Here is a 20,485-nt window from a genome sequence, read left to right as displayed (position 1 = left end):
ACAGGCTCTGGCAGTGTGACAAGAAAGCAGCCAAGCCCAAAACAGGAGAAGTGAACTGCAAGCAGGCGCTGCAGTATAAACTGTAAAAATGACAGAGGCCATGTGGAGCCAGAGACTCAGGGAAAAATCCTAAAAGGTGATCAGGAAACTGCAATAGGTTGGTGGGATCAGTTCAGCCCATACCTCTCTGCACGTAGCTGGGCTACCCTGCATCTCTGCATCTTTTCCCTTTTGAATAAAAGCAGTGAGAAAAATATCAGCCCCTACACACATGGGAAAGGCTCTCTGGGGTGCGAGCAAGGGGAAGGCTGCCAGGGGACACCAGGGGAGAACGCAGAAGCACCAAAAGGCCAGCTTGGAAGCACAAGTGGTACAAACCCTGCAAATAGAAGATAAAGAGGCAGGAAAGCAGGGGTTTGTGACAGAAAGCAGGTTTGTATTAGCTCTGAGGTTGGTCTGGTTGCAGGTGGGCACCTCAAATAATAGCACAGGGCACACCGACCACACAGGCACAGGCTGCAAGACTGAGGGAGGGGGTGAAAGGTACAAAGAAGGTACATTTGACTGAAAATTTACACTCTGTGTTCAGGCAAGAACAAGGCAGCAGCTGAACAGAGCTGCTTCTTAGGTGTAGGGACAGCTACATGAGCCACACTGGAGGCCTTGTAGCCAAAAACAAGAGTAAAAGGCTTGTTTATCTTTAACCCCAAAGCCTGTTAAGAATTACCAACAAGTACACAAGAACTTCACATATTGAGCAAAGCAACCAACTAACAGAGCAGTGTAAGAGAAGACCTGTGCACAGCAGCGCATTCTTGGTTGAGCTGCACTGGGGCCTGCACAAGGCTTTGCCTGCTAGCAGCGGCAGCCCCAGCACTGCTCTCCTGAGTGCTGGCACACACCTTCCCAGGAGGAGACAGACTGAGGAGCCGGGAGTGGGCATCCCCAGTCAGGGGAGAAACTGGAAGCGTCAGCTTGGCTGGGCAGAGGCACCCTAACCCTTTTGCCCTAAACCCTTGCAAAGCCATGGATTGGGGCACTCGGGCTTTTGAGGCACAACAGGCTTTCCTGTTGCTTTCTTTCATGTACCCCTGGCTCATGCTAATCCACCTGTATGCAGACAGTTCTGTCCTGCCAGACTGACCTCTGTGAGTTAGTGGGAGGACAGCACCATGCATTTGATTTTAAGCTCAGCTTGACAGAAAGGCACTTGCTTCTGTGAAATACAGACACTAAGAAAGGGGTAATGCAGAGCAGCTGCTGGCCATGCAGACTGTTAGCTCCACTGCCACTCACAACAGCCCTACTCATGGTGTTTCATTTCCACTCCCCATAGTTAGCTGAGGCAATGGATGTCTCCCGTGAAAATAAGAAGTTTCCTCATTCTAATGGATGTGTTCCAAAGTGTTTTGTCCCCATGTGATGCTCTCAGCAGCCAGCTGAACTGTCACATTCATGCTATATTATGCTGGACAGGGAAGCCAATAATACAGCTTTTAAGTAACTTCAGATTCTGTAGGGTGAAAGTGTTACATACAGAGATGTCACAGCTCTGAAAGAAAAGAAGGGACAAAGACATGGAACATGACGATACTGCAGTTTACTTCATAAGCTTGTGTATCCAATGAGTTGCTTGGGAGCCAAATTTACCAGTCCTTTATAAACAGCCCTAGTTGAGGGCACAAAAAGCCCTAGTTGTTGAATACATAAAAAGCTGCATTCTATCTGAACAGATCCCATAGGATCGATGAGTCACAGATTCTCACAGAATCACAGATTTTACAATATGCTGCTTCAGTATGTGTACTCCTGACCTTTATCCCTGCTGTATACACCTAGCTTGGAAGAAGTGACAACCTACCAACTTGAATTCATCCTGCTTACAAAATAAACTAGTGTATTTGCTTGATTTTCACAGAAGAAAAAAAGGGTAAAAAATTAAAAACTACTCACAATGACAGGTGATTGGATTGTCTCATATGCTTAAATGTGCTCTTCAAACACTGATATCTACTCTTCTGAAACCTTCCACATGAATACTTACTTTATAGGGGATTACTCCCTCTTTGTGCAAAGGGACACTCCCTGTCTTCCCCTCAAAATCTGCTGAATGCTGTTTCCAAGGTATCAGGAGCTGAGAAGAGCAGTTAGGTAATTTTTAGCTCTCATGTGATGGCACCACCATTCTTCAGTTATCACAGTACTGTACCTTTCACGTATACAGCACCGGTACCATGATAACCGAAAAAGGACAGTTCATACTCTTACTATTTGATGCCATTTCCAGATAAAAAAAACCTCCCTTCATCTGACTAAAGAATAACTGCTCAGTCTCTAGAAATAACTGTGATCTAATAAATCCCTTGCAAATCTGAAAAATTAAATTTTTGATAAATTGTTTTGATAAATTTGTTTTGATGAATTTTTTTTGATAATTTGTTTCCCTAACTAGTTTCTCCTAGAACTCAATTAGGCCGCTGCTGTAAAAAATAATAAAAGGTGTTTTTATAAATACATTAAAAACTAAAGGAAGACCATGGAAAATCTCCATGCTTGACTGGATGTGGAAGGGAACATTGTCATCAAGGACGAGGAAAAGGCTGAGATCCTCAATGTCTTCTTTGCCTCAGTCTTTAACAGTAAGACTCATCTTGAGGGCAACCAGCCCCCTAGCTGGGGTACAGGGAGCAGAATAGATCTTCTGCAATACACAATGAAGTACTGAGACATTTACAATTTTATGGGATTGGATGGAATTCATTCAAGGGTACTGACGGTGCCGGCAGAAGCACTCACCAAGAAAATCTCCATCATGTAGCATCAGTCCTGGCTAACTGAGCAGGTCCCACAGGACTGGAAGTTGGCCAGTGTAATGCTCATACCAGCAGGGTTAGAAGCAGGAACTATAGTAATAGCCCATGGCTTGGATGGGTACCCTCTTCACTAGGTAAAAAACCATTTGTATGGCTGGGTCCAGAGATTAGTGGGGCATGGAGTTACATCCAGCTGGTGGCCAGTGACCAGTGGTGCTCCCCAGGGCTCTGTACTGGGGCCAGTTCTGTTTAATATCTTCATCAGTGACATGGATGAGGGGATTGAGTGTCCCCTCTATCAGTTTGCAGATGACACCAAGCTGGGTGGGAGTGCTGACCTGCTGGAGGGCAGGAAGGCTCTGCAGAGGGATCTGGACAGGCTGGAGCATGGGCCGAGCCCAGTGGTGTGAGGCTCAACAAGGCCCAGTGCTGGGCCCTGCCCTTGGGGCACAGCAACCCCAGGCAGTGCCACAGGCTGGGGCAGAGTGGCTGCAAAGCTGCCACAGGAAAAGGCCCTGGGGGTGCTGGTGACAGCAGCTGAGCGTGAGCCAGCAGTGCCCAGGTGGCCAAGAAGGGCAATGGCATCCTGGCCTGTGCCAGCAGTGGTGTGGCCAGCAGGAGCAGGGCAGGGATTGACCCCCTGTACTCAGCGCTGGTGAGTCCACACCTCAAATCCTGTGCTCAATTTTAAGCCCCTCACTCCAAGAAAGACACTGAGGTGCTGGAGCATGTCTAGAGAAGGGCAACAGAGCTGCTGAAGGAATACAAGTCCTGTGAGGAACACCTGAGGGAGCTTGAGGTGTTTAGCCTGGAGAAAAAAGGAGGCTCGTGGAGACCTTATTGCTCTCTACAACGGCCTGAAAGGACTCTGTAGACAGGTGAGGGTTTGGTCTTTTCTCCCAGGAAACAAGTGACAGGATTAGAGGAAATGGCCTCAAGCTGCACCAGTGTAGGTTCAGGTTAGACATCAGGAAGAGTTTTTTCACTGCAAGGGCTGTTAAGAATTGAAATGGGCCACCCATAGTGGTGGTGGAGTCACAATCTGTGGAAGTGTTAAAGAAACAACCAGACCTAGCACTATGGTCTAGTTGAGAAATAGTGTTCAATCAAAAGTTGGACTTGATCCTAGACGTCTTTTCCAACCTTGATGATTCTGTGATTCTGTAACCTGTGTTTACAACTAGCAATATAAGAAATTAATTTCTTTTCTATCCCCTGAACAACTACCAGCTACAGACAAAGCTTTAGTAAAAACTGAGACTGAAGGACCAGATAGGATTCTGCTGCCTAGTAAAACCTTAAAAAAGCACATAGCTCCATGAATCGAAGTCTTAAGCTGTTTCATAGGAACAATCACTGGCTAGCCATTTGAAATACAACACTTAATGACACAGCTATAGAGAGATCACCAGGGAAAACATAGTAGTGTACACTAGGCAATAAAAAGCCAACTGATGTACACATACATTCCACGTCAAGAACCATCAATAAACCCTGTCTCTGCAATTCTCAGAAACAGGAATAATATAGAACAGTAAGGGACTCATCTAACATGTAGCAACAAACCCTAGGCAACTTACACCACTTGTCTCATTTGAAGTCAGGTACAAGTTGTTCTATTTGTTACCATAGGCAAAATCTCCCATATACAAAAATAGCTGTGCAATAAAACTAGTGAATTAAAACAAGACTGTGTAATTGAACTGAACAAAACAACTTACGTGTATGGAGACAGAGGTCCCAACAGGACTTTGGAAACATCCCGCTGTCCAAGGGTCATAAGGAGCAGAGCAAGGCTCTGATTTGTTGAATCTACACAGCCTCCCTGCAAACCAAAATGTTTTAATAATTAATCTCTGTACAAACCAGAAATTGAGATGGGAGGAGAGTAACAAAGGCAAAAGATACACTTAAAAGGTGAAATACCACTCCCAATTTTTAAGGGCCAAGAAGAAAAAAATCTAGATTTTTTTAACAATGAAAAATCAATTTCACATGGCTAGGAAAAGAATAGCCATAAAACCTATAAGAAGATCATAATAAATATCCCTCCTAATCTGTTTTAACACCTCAGAATGTAAACACTGAAGAATTTCTTTCCAGTAAATTGAAAAGAGGTATTAGTTCTAGTTGACATGCATCTGAAGATCCATGAATTCCAGCCCTACATTATAACAGTTACATTTGGACAAATAGTTCAGTGTTAGCAGGTGGGAAACGGCAAGTTAGAATTTATTTAGCACTTATACACAAAAACCCTTGCTGCCAACTTTTATGAGTTTACATTTGTAAAACATTTCCCCTCCATCATTAAAATAGAAGATTTTTTTATTGCCAGTGAAAGAGCCATACATAAAATTAAGTGGAACCACATAAACTCTTGTACATATTTGACTGTAGTAAGTAATATGCAAGGTAAATTGTTCTGTATGTTGAAAATATTTACTATGATGCATACATTAATTAGAACTGGAAGGCTAGAATTAGAAATTAGAATTGTTTACAAAACTGGAATATAAATTTAAAGGGATACTTTCAGTCAAAGCTGCTGTAGAGACCAGGCACGTGAAATGAACAGTATTCTGCTGCATCAGGCCTAATGCTAAATCCTCAGAATAGGCTATCTTGAAACCAAAACCTTACCTTTTTAAAACCAAATTCTCTAATAAGGTAAGCTGACAGCTACCTTTGTTGACAAGGAAGGTAACTTATCATAATTTCAAGACATAACACTATCCAAGAAGGCAAGGGAGAAAATATATTTTGGATTACACAGATTAAGAGAATCAGCCAATGTGACAACCTCAGCACATTTACTCAGTGAGAGGCAGAAAGGCACAGCCTTTCCAAGGTGGGATACTGAAGACTTAATTTTCAAGATGGCCTTGCTTCTGTGTGACAACCTGCAGCTCCATTCTTCTGAAAAAAACTCTGTGCATTACATGCAAGGAAATACAGCACAGCAAAATAAGTAGCTCTATTGCATTCACTACCATGACCTAACTCCTAAAACATGCTCTTACAACAGTACTTGCCCTCTTAACTGTGTGAACTTGTCACACCAAAATGAAGTTCACATAACCTAATGCTGCCTGTAGGACTGATAAAAATTTTGCTTTATCTTGAGTGAACAGAGTACTTGCAGAATTTGCTGGTGCAATCTAAAGCCACAGATCTTACCAGCTGTATTTGCCAATGAACCATATACCAAAGCAGCTAAGAGTTTGGTACGGATATTCCTGACACTGGACTTTCTGCAGTTGTAGTTTGGTCAGTAATAAAAATGCTCCTTCTTACTTGGATGAAAACTTCACATTTTCTGAGTTTGTTTTATTTCTCTGGAGCTGAAAACATTATAAAATATCTACTTTTATATCACAATTTATACAAAAGCTTTAATCAGCATGGAGACTACCATGTCCTAAGAAACAAAAACACAATGCATCCATCCTGTCCTAACTGCTTACATAAGCTCCCTACATTGCTGCAGTGAGTCAGTCACCCTCAGTACTGCTGTGCAGTAGCAATCTGCTATGCACATTTGTGGTGCTGTCCCCTTGAGCCACTCTACCATCTCCTCAGGAATTCTCATTAGACACTAACCTTGATTAATGGCTCCTGGGCAGTTAAGCTTCTTTTTAGCTTACCAGAAACAGTCTGCTCCTAGGAAGTTCTGCCTAACAAACAGCTGTTTTCTAATGGACAGTCTTGGAACACTTTTTTTTTGTCTAAATCATAGCACAGGTGGAACAATATTATTGTTACTGCACCTTTTGATGAAAATTCCAGTAACAATTGACCCAGATTATGGCCAGAATGGAGAATGACAGAAGGCTAAAGCCAGGCACCTCACAACCCTACTGCCAGCAGTACTAAGCGAGGGTCTTTGAGCTCTCCAAGGCCACAGAAGGCTGCGCTGGCACCGCCCTCAAAGCGGTACAGCTCTTGAGGCTCAACAACCCTCAAGGCTTCAGTACTTAGAGAACAATCACCAAAAGCTGTTGACAGGGCCTGCCTGACACACTCAACCCTCAAAGCTTAACCCTTCAAGTTTTCACAGGTACAAAGCCATCTGACTAAATTTGAGGGGAATTTTTAACCTTTTTATATACATCTTTATGTCTATTTGTGTGCATGTATGAATTGATTTAAATATACTACATCAAGCGTAGTATGAATGTTGCCATCTCTTAATTTTTCAAATAAGTTGCTACTGAGCTTATAGAAAATCTTACTGAATAATTTTGTAAATATTACAGAATCACAGAATTACAGAACGGTTAAGATTGGAAGGGATCACAGCAGGTCAGCTAGTCCAGCCTCGCTGCTCAAACAGGATTGCCCCAGAGTACATGGCACAGGATTACACCCAGACTGTTCTTGAGTTTCTCCAGTGCATGAGACTCCACAATCTCTCTGGGCAACCTGTTCCAGTGTGCAATCACCTGCACTGTAGAGGATATGTAAAAATACCTTCCTCATATCTAGATAGAACTTCCCGTGCATCAGTTTCTGTCTATTGCCTCTTGCCTTAACGCCTGGCACCACCAAGAAGAGCTTGGATGCATCTTCCTGGCACCCTCCCTTCATAAGGTCCCCACTCAGTCACCTCTTCTCAACACCAAACAGGAGCAGCTTGCTTGGCCTTTCCTTGTAAGAGAGATGCTCCAGTCCTTTAATCATCTTTGTCATCTCCTCTAGACTTGCTCCCGGAGCACCATGCCTCTCTTGTCCTGAACACAGCATTCTATATGTAGCCTCACCAGGGCTGAGTAGAGAGGCAGGATCAACCTGCTGTCAGTGCTCTTCCTAATGCACCCCAGTGAATCATTTGGCCTTCTTGGCCACCAGGACACACTCTGGCTCCTGGACAGCATGTTGTCCCCCAAGATACAGACAGCTATTCCCCAGTGGGTCAGTTCCCAGCCTGTGGTGGTGCCCAGGTTATTCTTCCCTACACATAGAACCCTGCATTTGCCTTTGCTGAATTTCACAGCTCTTCTCTGCCCATCTCTCCACCCTCTCAAGGCCCTTCTGAAGGGCAGCATGACCCTCTGGGGTATCAGCCACTGCTCCCAGCTCTGTGTCATCAGTGAACTCACTGAGAAAACATTTGTGCGTTTGTTCAAGTTATTGGTGGAGAAGTTAAACAATACTGGACCAGTATTGAACTTTGTGGACATCATCAGTGACAGGCCTCCAGCCAGACTCTGCAATACTATTACAACCTTCTGGGATGTCCCATTCAGCTGGTTCTTAATCCACCTCACTGTCCACTCACCTAATCCACATTTCCAAAATTTGCCTATGAGGATGTTGTAAGAAACAGTGTCAAAAGCCTTGCTGAAGTCAAGGTAGACAATATCCACTGCTCTTCCCTCATCCATTCATCTAGCTGTTTCATTACAGAAGAGAAGCAGGTCAGTCAAGTATGATTTACCTTTAAAGAATCCATGCTGACAACTCCTGTTCACTTTCTTGCCCTCCATGTGGATAGAAATGGCCTCCAGAATCATCATGGTTTAATGTGAGGCTGACTGCCTGGTAGTTTCCTGGGTCCTTCTTTCCCTTTTTATGCCCAGTGTGATGTTTGCTTCCTTCCAGTCCTCAGGCACTTCTCCTGTTCACCACAGCATTTCAAAGATGGCTGTAAATTGCCCATCTTGGTGTCTATCAGCTCTCTCAGCACTTGTGGGTCCATCCCATCAGGGTCCATGGACTTGTGGATGCCAGGTTTGCCTGACTCCAACTCAGTCCTCCTTGGGCAAGGGAAAGTCTCCACTCAAGCCTTCCTTGTCCCCAGTCTCCTGGGTCAGAGATCCCTGAGGGCTGGTCTTGTCAGTGTTGACCAAAGCAAAGGCAGCATTCACTAACTCTGCCTCCTCTGGGTCCTCTGTCAACAGGGTCCCACATCCATTTTAGTATCAGGCCCATATTATCCTTTTTCCTTTTGTTAGAGATGTATTTGAAAAATCCTTTCTTGCTGTCCTTGACATTCTTTGCCGAACTTAATTCCAGGTGAACCTAGGCTTCCCTTGTCTCTTTTCTACATACTCTGACAATCTCTCTATATTAATTCCAAGTAACCTGACCCTGCTTCCAGTTCCTGCTTACCCTTGATAATGAAGGGAGTTCTTTATTTATCCATCAGATCTCTTCCCCTTTGCCCAATTTCTTGCACATTTGGAAGCACTGTTCTTGAGCCTGAAGGAAGCGATCCTTGAATATCAACTAATTCTCTTGGACCCCTCAGGGTCTCTTGGACACTGCAGGGCTTGTTCTCATGGCATTCTCCATGAAGATCTCCCTGCAGAAGCTCAGGTTAGCTCTCTCAAAGTCTCTGGTTGTGGCTACTTGCTACCCTGCTTTCTCCTCATCTGGAGCTGAGTTCCACATTCTCACTCCAGCAAGGCCTTCTCTTTGTTAGCATCAGTTGAGCAGCACACCATTGCCTGGGGGATCCTCCACTACCTGTGCCAGGAAGTTGCCATCCGTGCTTTCCAGGAACCTCCTGGGCTGTTTGTGTTTCACTGTGCTGGTTCTGCAGCAGATGTCAGGGGAGTAAAGTCCCCCAAAAGAACCAGGGCCTGTCACTTTGAGGCTGCTTCAGATGCCTGCAGATGGCCTCATTTGCTTCCTCCTCCTGATCAGGCAGCAAACACCCACAACAGCAAACACCTTTACTAGTCTGCTGTTTTATCCTGATCCATAAGCCCATCATCCTCATCAAGACAGAGCTCGACACTGTCAGGGCTGTCTCTCCTGAACAGGGTGTAGCCCTTCATGCCAACATTCCGGTCACATGAACTATCCCACCATGTCTCTGTCACCGCAATAAGATCAAAGCCCTGTGACTGCATGCAGGTCCTTGGCTCATCTTGTTTGTTCCCCATACTCTGTGCACTGTTGCACATGCACCTTACAGAAGTATTTGATTGTGTCAGCATTCCAGGAGTCAATGATTAAATGCTGCTACGTTCTTCAGACAAATTGTTGATCAAGTCTGAGGCTACATTTTGCAAGGGATACACTTTTGTGACCCAAAGGGAGGACCTCTCTTACCCCTTCTGCAGCCTTATCCTTTTCCATCCTTACCCTTTTTGCATTCCCATTCTCTGTATAAATCATTGTAGATTCACTCTAACCCAATTTTTCTTTGCGTGATTCAACTATGTAATAACCAATAGCGAACCTTGCCATCAAACTTTGCAGCACGTCAACAAATTTATACAAAAACTTGCTTTTGACAATATTTTGCCACTGATTTAAGTAATCTAAACCACTCATTTGCAACCATTCCTACAAAGGCAGTTCCCAGACAGTGATATTAAGTGATTGCTTGTAATCTAATGACTGAACAGTAACTTCTGCCAAGTGGACTTAACATTCCCAAGGAGGCCAAATTTTTTTCTTGTCAATCCACCTGCCACTTATTTAAGAATCAAAAATTAGAAACAACCCTCCCAAAAGAAATGGGATGGGCAAAGTCAGAGCCAAGGTACATTTGTTCCAAAATAGCTCGTGCTCATTACCAATGTAGAATGCAGCTTCTACACTATTAATTCATTCTATGGCAGTTTCTCCATTATTGTTTACACTGACTACAGAGCCAGATCCAGCTAGTTGTGACAATTAGACACAGATCCTTTAAAATCCCATCCAGTTTAAAATGTTGTACAAATACTAAAGCTGACATGTACATACAAATATCACAACTCTGTGTATTGGACAAAAGCGTTTCGAAAAGATTTTTTCTTCTGAGTTTGAGCCCGGCTTTGACTAAGTGTTAGTTAGTATTTTGGGATACAGACAATTTCCTCCATTACCTGTGTGGTACATATTTGCAGGACTCAACAATTTGTTATGCAAAAGGTAACAAATTATTGCAGATAGTTTGTGTTTTGGTTTTTGGGGTTTGGTTTTTTTCCCAGAAAAATGGAGCAAAGCCTTACTACACTGAAGTAAGACCATCTTGAAAATTAAGCCATCTAGAAATCCTTCACACATTTTAGCTCGAGTTCAATGCCCCTTCAAGGTGCCCTAGCAACTCGGCCTTTCTTCATTAAAGAATTCAGCCTTAAATAGGTACACATACTCCCCTATTTTTCATGAGTACCAAGAATATAAAAATTAAATCCTTTTCCAGCTCTTCCAGATTTTCCATTCCGCCAATTACTCTCTAAATAAAGCTCCCATAAACAACGTCTTTCAAAGGCAAGAGTTAAAATCCTTACTGGCCTTCTACAATTAAGCTTCAGAAAGAACTGCATATGGATTTGCAATGACAATGCTAGTCAGTCACTCCACTGCCCCCTCTTGCAGAGCCACTGCAATTAAGGCACTGTGCCACTTATTACTACTCTATTAGCTCTGACATCTTTCCATCAACAAATGTGCATTAAAACATCTCTGCTGATTCCAACAATCATGCAACCTAATTAATATCTTTTTGAAGGCTTAGTAAAAGGATTTTAGCAAAACTCAAATCTTTAGATTTCCTAGGTTTAAACTTTACACAATGGCAAGCACTTTCCCAAATGTCCCCGAACCCCTTTCAACAGTAACTGCGACTCCAGCAGATTTGTGGGTGATCCCAACACCTAAAGCCTTTAAACAGAGAATTGTCTCCAGTGCTCTCAGGGTGCCCTGGTCTGGTCAACCCTCCCTGGCTCCCACAGCATAGTACCTCCTGGTAAAAACACAGATGGTGAAATAATCCCATAAAGAGAAGATCTAAAAACAGGAAAATAAATTCTCCCTTGAGCCCTGTATTCAACAAGTAGATGGCACAAAAAGATGTGAGACTTAAAGATTGCCTATTCAGAGTAATCTATTCTTGCTTTTTTTAGATTTTTAGTTTCACTAAAAATCTTACCTAGGCAAAGAAACATAAACAACTAGTGCATTAAACCTAAACAAGCACTGTGTACTTTGCAACATGTTTTTATATCCCCTCTGTGTTCAACACTAAATCAAACTGACCTAACAAAAAAACCAAAAAGACCAAACAATCAAAAAATCACCCCAAACCAAAAATGTGTTTGGTTTGAAAACCAAACACCCTAAAAAAGTCCATCCCAAAACAGAAAACAAACTAACCCCCAAAAATACAAAAGAAAGAAAATTAAGAAGAAACCTTATCTTTCAAAATTCAGGCTAGTACTGTAGGACCACATGTATCATAGATAAATTCAAGTATGTATTATGAAAACTACATAACAAAACCCATCATACTGCCCATGATGGAGGGAGAGGGGAATTCACTAAATGACTAAGCACTGCAGTGAAAAAGTAGCACAAGAGCCAAAAACTAGCAAACTGGAACTTTCCATAGTGAGCTGCTATAGTGAAGGACAAATAGTCTGTACACTGCCTAGCATTTTTCAGTCTCTCTTGGACAGAAATCATCCACACATAAGGGAGTCTTCTAGCAGCACCAGCAGCACCATAGCAAGCCACAGCTAACAACCTCACTCACTCAGATTCTGATCTTCAAAGACACTGAAACCTGACAGCCTATTTGTAATTCAGACTTGTCCAACCCTGCTGCCTCCTCAAACATTTTCCCTGTTGTCTTAAGATACTCACTGTCCTTTGCAGAATTTGACTCATCATATTCAAATGGCTGCCATACATTAAAGCAGAAAGTTACTTGCTTTAGGCCTTTCCAGCTCTCTTCATTTTATAAATTCTCTGACATCTGACTCTGTGCAAAACATATTATCTGGACAAGCTGCCTCACTATTTTAATCTATCAAGTGCTAAATGGTTTCCAAAGGGGGAAAAAACCCTATTGTTGCTGATAGAAATATGTGGAAACTGGATTTTTGATGTGTCTGGACATATGACTACCAGAAGATGTTTTCCAAGACATGTACACAAACAAATGTACCAAAAGATTTTTGCAGTTCACGCCTGAAATAAAAATAACTTCATGACATACATTAGTGCAGAAACAGACAGATGTTTCCGTCACTAGCTGTGACTACATTCTCCACACAGGCCAGAGTTTCAAATACAAGGGGTCTAGATTGTACCCAGCAACCCTGGAAGAACATTTTGGCATTGGCCTCTCCGTGAGACAAGAATCCTGGGCCAGAAAAGTCCTTTAGCAACACGGTTTATATGCTGAATAAACATAGACAAAATATTAATGGAAGACTGGAAAAAGGGGCTAACTGGTAATTCAAACAGATAAAAGATTTGCAACAGGGAAAGAGAAAAATAAAATGGGCACAGATGAACAATCTAACACAGGTATGGATGTGATTTATGAAGTTCAGGGGCTTTTTTTATATTTAACTGCATTCCCTAAATTAGAATCTCAATAATGGCAGTTCAAACACTTTGTGAAGTCATATACCTTATTACAGTTCAGAGTAACTACTTGTTTTTTTAAATAATGAGCAAAATTTGTAGATGACTGCCTCCTAAAGGCCAAACATGTTTTATCAATGCTAAAACATAGTTATTTAAACATCTGTGGAGACAGAAAACAAAGCAGCTGGAAGGTTCTTTATTAAATCAGAAACTCATGTTTGCCAAATCATTTGTAACACTGAAAGCTGCTTTTCCACTGAAATTCTTGCCACAAATGAAAATCATTTTAATAAAGAAAAAAATCTATTCTGAATAGAACTGTGATGCACTTAGGATTCCTAAGTAAACACCATCCTAGCTCCCTTCCAACAACCCATTAATACAATTCTTCATACAACCAGCAACTCTCAGCACATTTAACTTGTCGTCATCATCATTACAAAGCGATCAACACAGAGGCTTGACAAGTTTTTTTCCCCTTCTGCCACTCCTATGTTCTTCCACTCATAATGTCCCATTCCAACCACTGGTTTAGAAGCATGGACTATGGCACCCATCCATATTATTTAGAAGAGTAACAGCCCATGTGAAGCTAATTGAATTCTGTTGCAGACAAAAAGCAACAGAAGAAGAATTTGCCGCTCCCGTGATTCATAACAAGACATATCAGACATTGGAAACAGCATGCCCCAGTAAGTCATTACACTGCTAAAGGAACCATACAAAATCACTCTTTACCTGGATGAAAAAGACTCTGGCAGCATCAGATCCTTTCTCCGCTTGGATCCGAGCGTGTCTGAGGGTGCCACCAAACCATCTATCCTTTCATCTATTTTATCATCTCCTTCCCTTACATCTATATACAAATATACAAAACATATTGGCCACTTACTCTGTAGACCTCCTCAAGCAGCAGCTTAGCACAATTCTGGCCCAGTTCCTCAGGAAGCACAGCTGCTCCCTGGCCCTGAGGATTTGAGGCTAGCTCAGCACTGAGAATAGTGCCATTGATGGTTTCTGCAGTAAGGCACATGCCAAAACCTGGTGATCTGAAAGAAAGGGAAAAAGTGCATTTGATTTAAGGACAAAATTGCAGTAATGAGCCAAGAACTTCAAGTCATAAATGGCTCCTCCTATATGATGACAAATGTCCTGTTTGATGCAATAGATTGACGCTGGAAAAACAAAATTAACAACTGTGCTTAAACCCAGTACCAGTTGCCACAAAACCCTTTATGTTGGTTTTTCCTGGACTAAACTCTTTAAACATGAAAATGAAAAAGAAAATGAAGAGCCATACAAACCTTAGAAATGTCTGGGTTTTTTTAAATAGAGGAGGGTACCTTTCAGATGTATTTAATTTGTGCTTGATAAATATTTCAAAGGTATCTAGTGTTTCTTATCTGCAACATTCAAAACCAAAACTACCCTTCTTTAAGGCTTCAGCTCTTTCCCCTGAAAGCTGCAATATTTAGCAAAATTAGACTAACTAGTTAGTATCAAGGATACTGCTATCATACTGGATTCATATTTAAGGTGCATATCACAGTAGCATCAGAAACCCAGCCAGCCAGGTTGAAAGTGATTCAGTTCCTCTGCCATGCTATTATTTATCTCTCTGCATGAGCTGCATGTAGTAAAAATAATGTTGCTACCACAAATCATTTGACTTTTTAAATTTCATAAACAGATGAAAAACAAAGTTGAGACTACACAGCTCCCAGAAATGTTTTTGCAATTCTGATCCTGTAAGCAGTTTGGAGCCATTAAAGTTACAACCCTGGCATATTAAATATGATGAAGGATTGGAAAAGACAAAAAATACTAAAAGTTTCTTCAACAATTTCTAGGTTCATAAACGTTTTAATTTAACAAAATTTGACATAATATTTCAAAAAGCAGAAACAGTGAAAGAAAACATGCATGCCTGCATTTGAGCACACAGACAGAAAACTGTCAAATGAGTTATCCAGAATCTTTCAACCCCAAGGAAGAAGACATCAGAGATGACAGACACCAGCAAAATTGTCTGAATTGCATCCACTGCTTCTGTGCTCTGTCACTAAACAAAATCTGTGGAAGTACAATAAATTAATTTTCCAGTCCTCGCCAGTGAGAGGACACTCCTTCAGCCATTCAGCAGAAGACAACCCATACTGCTTTAACACTTCCTTAAGACACCTCAGTCCCATCCTTAATAATTTCCTTCAGAAGGTGTACAGTCAACTTTGAACCTTGCTTTCCTGAACATATTGTGACACCTTGATCTTAATCTCTTTTCAAAGCAACAGACTTAAAAATGAAGGGAGTTCAAATTTAGTGGCAGTAGTGATGTATTTCATTCCTTGCTTAAGAAAACACATCTATCCCTGTTATGTATCTAGTGAAACACCCGTTCTTTCTTTGTGAGAAATACTTATTTCAAATCAACAAAATAGAAGGCTGTGATCTAAAAACTCAGTAAAATTAGATCAGGACAGCCTAGCAAATGAACAAATCAGAATAACATGTCTGTTTCCTGTAAATTCTGGATACTCACTTTCCAGAGTTGACCCCCTTCATATGGTCTGTGTAGATATAGATGTCTGGGAGGAATTTATTCAGAATGCCCCTTGCAGATTCCACCATTCTATTTGCCATCTGTGGTGACACTCGGACAGAGTATCTACATTTCTGAGCTAAGAAATCCATTGTGATCACAAGAAAAAATTGAAAGCAGAGATTGACAAAAGCGAAGAGGCACCAGTGCATTATTTCAGAAAACATCTGCTTTATACAGCTATTTATGAGCTTTTGTCTATGTTCCTGTACCTAGAGAACCATATGCATGTAAGTGCTTTCTACAGTCTTTTCATTGATATACCTTGAAGTGAAGTACACATAACATATGCTGAAGAACAGATTACAACTAAGTAAACATCTATCTTGAAAATGCCCTTCATTAAATTTAAATTGCTGTTCTGTCATCTTGCACTTTCTGGAGGAAGGTAGGAAGGAAGGAGGAAAGGAGGAAGGAGCAGAAATTAGGAGGAAGGAGCAGAAAGTAGGAGGAAGTCCCACATGCTCTGTTCTTCATAGTTTATTAAAACATGATCCTGAGTGAAGTTTCTGTGAATTAGCAGAAGAAAAATCCTGGGAAGATGAATAAGAAATTTAAGACAAATGTTCTAACAAAAAAAAAAAAAATTAAAAGGCTCTAAGAAAAATACCTTTGCTATCTCCAACTTTGCAGTGTTCTGAGGCTATCAAATTCACTAGTCGTCTAGTCACTCATCACCTGAAAGTTCCAGGAAAGAACCTACCACCTTACCACCCACCCCAACCCACCCCCTCACAGTCCATAAGAGATGAACAGCCTTTCTAATCTTGTACTCAGGTGCTGCTTCAGAGGAACTCCCAAAGATCTTCAAACGTAGAAAGCATATTATGCTTTAAATTCCAGCTCAACTATAATGCAGACTCACCCTCTACCCATCTGCACATACATTCACACAGCCATGCAGAGAAATATACTCCCAAAACTCCTAGCTGGCAGGAGGAATTTTCTTTTCTACAAATTTCTATAGCATCTTCTGTGAAGTAGGCAAACTCAAAACTTTGGGACCTTAGAGCAAAATCACTAAAAAATACTCAGAAAACTGTTTGTTCTGCACAGTTGATGCACTCAGTATTTTGGATTATATAAAAGGCTGCTGTAATACAATCTCCACAGCTGTGAGGAAGATTTACTCAGATCAATCTTGGAGGAACAAAAGTACACATAAAAAAGACATAAGGACTTATCCTTCCAGATGTTTTGTATTCTATTGCCTTGAAGGACCACCTAATAGCTAAACTGAGTCTGCCTCTCATCATGCTTAAAGGCAAACCTACACCCCTGAGAAAAGGCCCAGGAAAGCCTACACCAAGTTCAGAATTCAACCAGGTATATCAATCAAAACCTGAGCAAAGGCCCAGGAAAGCCTACAGCAAGGTAGAAGTTCAGAATTCAATCAGATATATCAGTCAAAGTGGTCCAGAATGGTGATGCATATTAACATCAATTTAGAACAATGGCAGTAAAGTCATGATCATTGCTTCCTCCTCCACACAGAAACATATCTACTTACTACAGAGCAGAATGGAGGCATAAAAAAATTACTTCCTCCACCAATATACCACAGCACCTATCACCAAAAGCACAATGAGCTGCCTCCTTTCTGTTCTACAGCACATGTATCCAGTAAAACAGCTCTTGCTTGGCACTACTGCATCTATCTAAATGCTGCAATTGGACAAGGTAGTCAAAACATCCAGTTTATACACACAGTTGTGATGGGATGCCATAAACTAAAAGAAGAAATAGGCTGCAAATCTACACCTCTGGCAGAAAACATGACCTCCTTCCTGCTTTGTTTTTGAGTGATCAATGCCAAATCATGTTTAGGACTCTCAAACACAAATTAAACTACATGTTGGCCACTGCTTAATACAGTTTCATGTAAGGGATTTCTACCTTCTTTCTACAATGACAGCAGATTCATGACAGATACCATACAAAGGCCACAAGAGAAAAAGAAAGTCAAAAATAAATAATCCAAAACATTGGCTAGATTTGCAGTTGTTTGAAAAAGTAAGGAGTTCACAAGAGTATTCTTATCTCCAGGTGGAATAAAACCTCCTCCACTTCCACCTGCACTGGTACCCCCAAAGGTGAAGAGCCAAAGAATTTTCTTTCAAAACACACCAAAAAGCTCAGTGTGTGCTGCAAGGTGTAAACTCAACTAAGATTTAACTATCACACTAAACTATCACCCCATCTAACTTCTGCTAGACTAGTAACTGCCTATTCAATGCACAACTGAACTACATTGGTTACTACTGAATTTACACACAAAGTAAGATTACTTTAAGTGCTCCTACATTATGGGAAGGAAGGTATTTTAACTTTTTCTTGCTATTGGAAAGATTTTAAATAGTGCCATTCAGCTTTGAATTTATTCAACAGCCTACAGATACTTTTTGAATAGCAATGTTTTGAACACAGGAGTTTTGAGGCACAGTCTTGAATATGACCCCTCTGTGTAATGTTGGCCTGTGTTACCTAGACACATGCTCAGAAAGGTGGGTGCACTTCTACGACTTCTAAATTAGTTCTTTTTAATAAGCAAACCCATTTAAAAGTAGAAAAATGGACAGACAAACAAAAAGGATACGCAGTTCCTCTGATGCGCTTGATTTTTCCAGGGTCTGTGAACTGAACAGGCTGCAAGACCTTTCTCACTGGGCAAGAAAACAGTATCTCTCCACCCCCTTTGGGAGGCATTCCTCTTCGGTTGATCTAGAACAAACAATGGAGGGAAAAAACAGGTTAGTGAATAGTACAAAGAATGTACCTATACACCCCAGAATTACACTTTTGTTTCTCAGAGAATAAAATGTTTAAAGTATTGGGGCATTTTGTAAATACAGGCAAGAAAACCACATCCTAAAAGCAGAAATGGATTTCGCATCAAAACTAAAAGCAGGCATTGATTTCTTTGTTCCTCTCAAGTAAAGTAAAGCATGGCTTCTCAACAGGAAACAGTGCAAAACCAAACAAAAACATCTTTACTAAAACAACCTTGGCTTAAGACTTGTCCCTAGTAGCAGACTGCCCCTCGTTGCTGAGGAGACAAGAACTATTTGATTTGAGCTCAGTTGATTACAGCATGGTGCTGATAATGCCAAGGTTGTGGCTTTGATTCCCATATGGAACATTCACTCAAGATTTGGACTTGATGATCCTTACAGGTCCTTTCCAACTCAGAATATTCTGTATGTGAGGGACGAGAATGAACTCATTCCCACTAACAAGTCTGTCTAGCCTGACCCAGTCCCACCATTCCAAGCTAAGGATGGAGCTGGGACATGGTCTGGCGAGTGGGTCTGGGTAGGGAGGCCCACAGCCAGACAGGGCAGGGCTGTGGCCAGCTGAAGGCCAGCCCTGCTGCACGGTCACAGGAGCAGAGGTGACAGTGCCAGGACAATGACATGGGCACTTGGGCTGTGGGCAGGGTGGGGGTTAGGGGTGAATCTTTGCAGAGAAAGGCACCAGCAGGCCCCAGTAGTGCAGCCAGACCCCTCACACATTTCTCCCACCTAAAAGAACCCAAACGTTGTTTTGTATCCAGATTTACTGAGCCTCTGAAGACTGTAGTCTTCAAGAAAAATTTCATTCCTCTACTTTCCAAACTGGAGACAAACCTCAACGACCCAAACACAGATTCAGCTCTCCTACAGGTGAAACAGGTTAATGATATCATTTTTAATTCTTAGCCCTAAGCACGGGACAGAATGAACAAGTAGAAACGAAAAGATAATAAATTAACTGAAAGGCAACAAAAAGCAAAAAGGTTTCTAACTCTTCTTTGGAGACTTGGGAAAGTCACTACTTTCTCCTTACCCTCTCTATCACTGTGTGGCTCGTAGCCACAATGAATTATCTGTTAGAGACAGAAACCCACAGCAAGAACATGGCCTCAGACTTTTATGAAATGATGCAGGAGCATAATTTCAACACATGCTTGAAAAGAAAGGAAAAAGCTGTCTTACCTTGATTTCCAGACTTTCACCATCAATTCCAAACTTCTTCAGAAGGGGTAGAGCTGTTGCCTTAAGGACATCAACCTATGTGGAACACAGAATTTTAAGAACAGACTTTCTATTGGAAGTTAGGTTAGTCAGTAATTTAAACAATCACCAAATTATGAGGTGACTAACAGAGACAAGTCCTCTTCATAGAAGGTATTTGATGGGAAAACATGGGAATGCAGCACAGAGAGTTTAATCTAGTTAGCCTACCACAATACATCATTACTAGAAAAAAAATTCCTAGAACAAATTACTGGCAGATAGAATTTCCTATTCTGGCTTTCTTCCTCAGCCTGATTTTGAATGCCATTATGTAAAACACAGTACTTATTTCTCTGAACAGTGAAACATTTCTCTGAACATTCCTATGTTATTAAGTAAACAATATTCTTCTGTCATTACTAAAAAATTCCTATATCTAAACAAATTAATGCAAGGACTGCTGCATTTTTTCAATCATCACTGCAAGAGGATGCCCTTGATTTGGCAGAAAGATCATTCTATCAACAACTTCTTTTTACCTGTTTCTAAGAAACAGAAGCTTATAGGTAGCTTCTATTCAAGCACTTAAAAGAATCTGAAGAGGGTAACACATCATCAGTGTATTCCCTTTCAAGCCAGGTGCTCACCAGGTCCAGGTCTGAACAGAATTATCCTTGCCATTGCTCTTCCTAATTCCTAAGACTACAGGGACTGCCCTCTTCTTCCCTCTTCTGAAACTTCAGTAGTGTTACCAAACA

General features: G+C 41.4%; 1 protein-coding gene across 2 annotated transcripts in view; it reads right to left on the bottom strand.

Annotated features, from left to right (window-relative positions):
• Positions 1–20,485, bottom strand: part of RCL1 (RNA terminal phosphate cyclase like 1) — a 41,458-nt gene that overhangs the window by 1,855 nt on the left and 19,118 nt on the right. For both annotated transcript variants that reach the window (XM_063181483.1, XM_063181482.1), the window contains 5 exons: positions 19,707–19,781; positions 18,329–18,453; positions 15,673–15,798; positions 14,026–14,182; positions 4,535–4,638 (listed from right to left, as the gene is read on the bottom strand). In XM_063181483.1, the coding sequence (XP_063037553.1) occupies positions 4,535–4,638; positions 14,026–14,182; positions 15,673–15,798; positions 18,329–18,453; positions 19,707–19,781 (587 nt within the window). The remainder of the gene's footprint in view (positions 1–4,534; positions 4,639–14,025; positions 14,183–15,672; positions 15,799–18,328; positions 18,454–19,706; positions 19,782–20,485) is intronic.

This window comes from Melospiza melodia, chromosome Z (genome assembly GCF_035770615.1).
Source record: "Melospiza melodia melodia isolate bMelMel2 chromosome Z, bMelMel2.pri, whole genome shotgun sequence".
NCBI classification, from domain to species: Eukaryota; Metazoa; Chordata; class Aves; order Passeriformes; family Passerellidae; genus Melospiza; species Melospiza melodia.
Note: the sequence above shows the minus strand (reverse complement) of the source record. Positions and strands in the feature narration are given on the sequence as shown.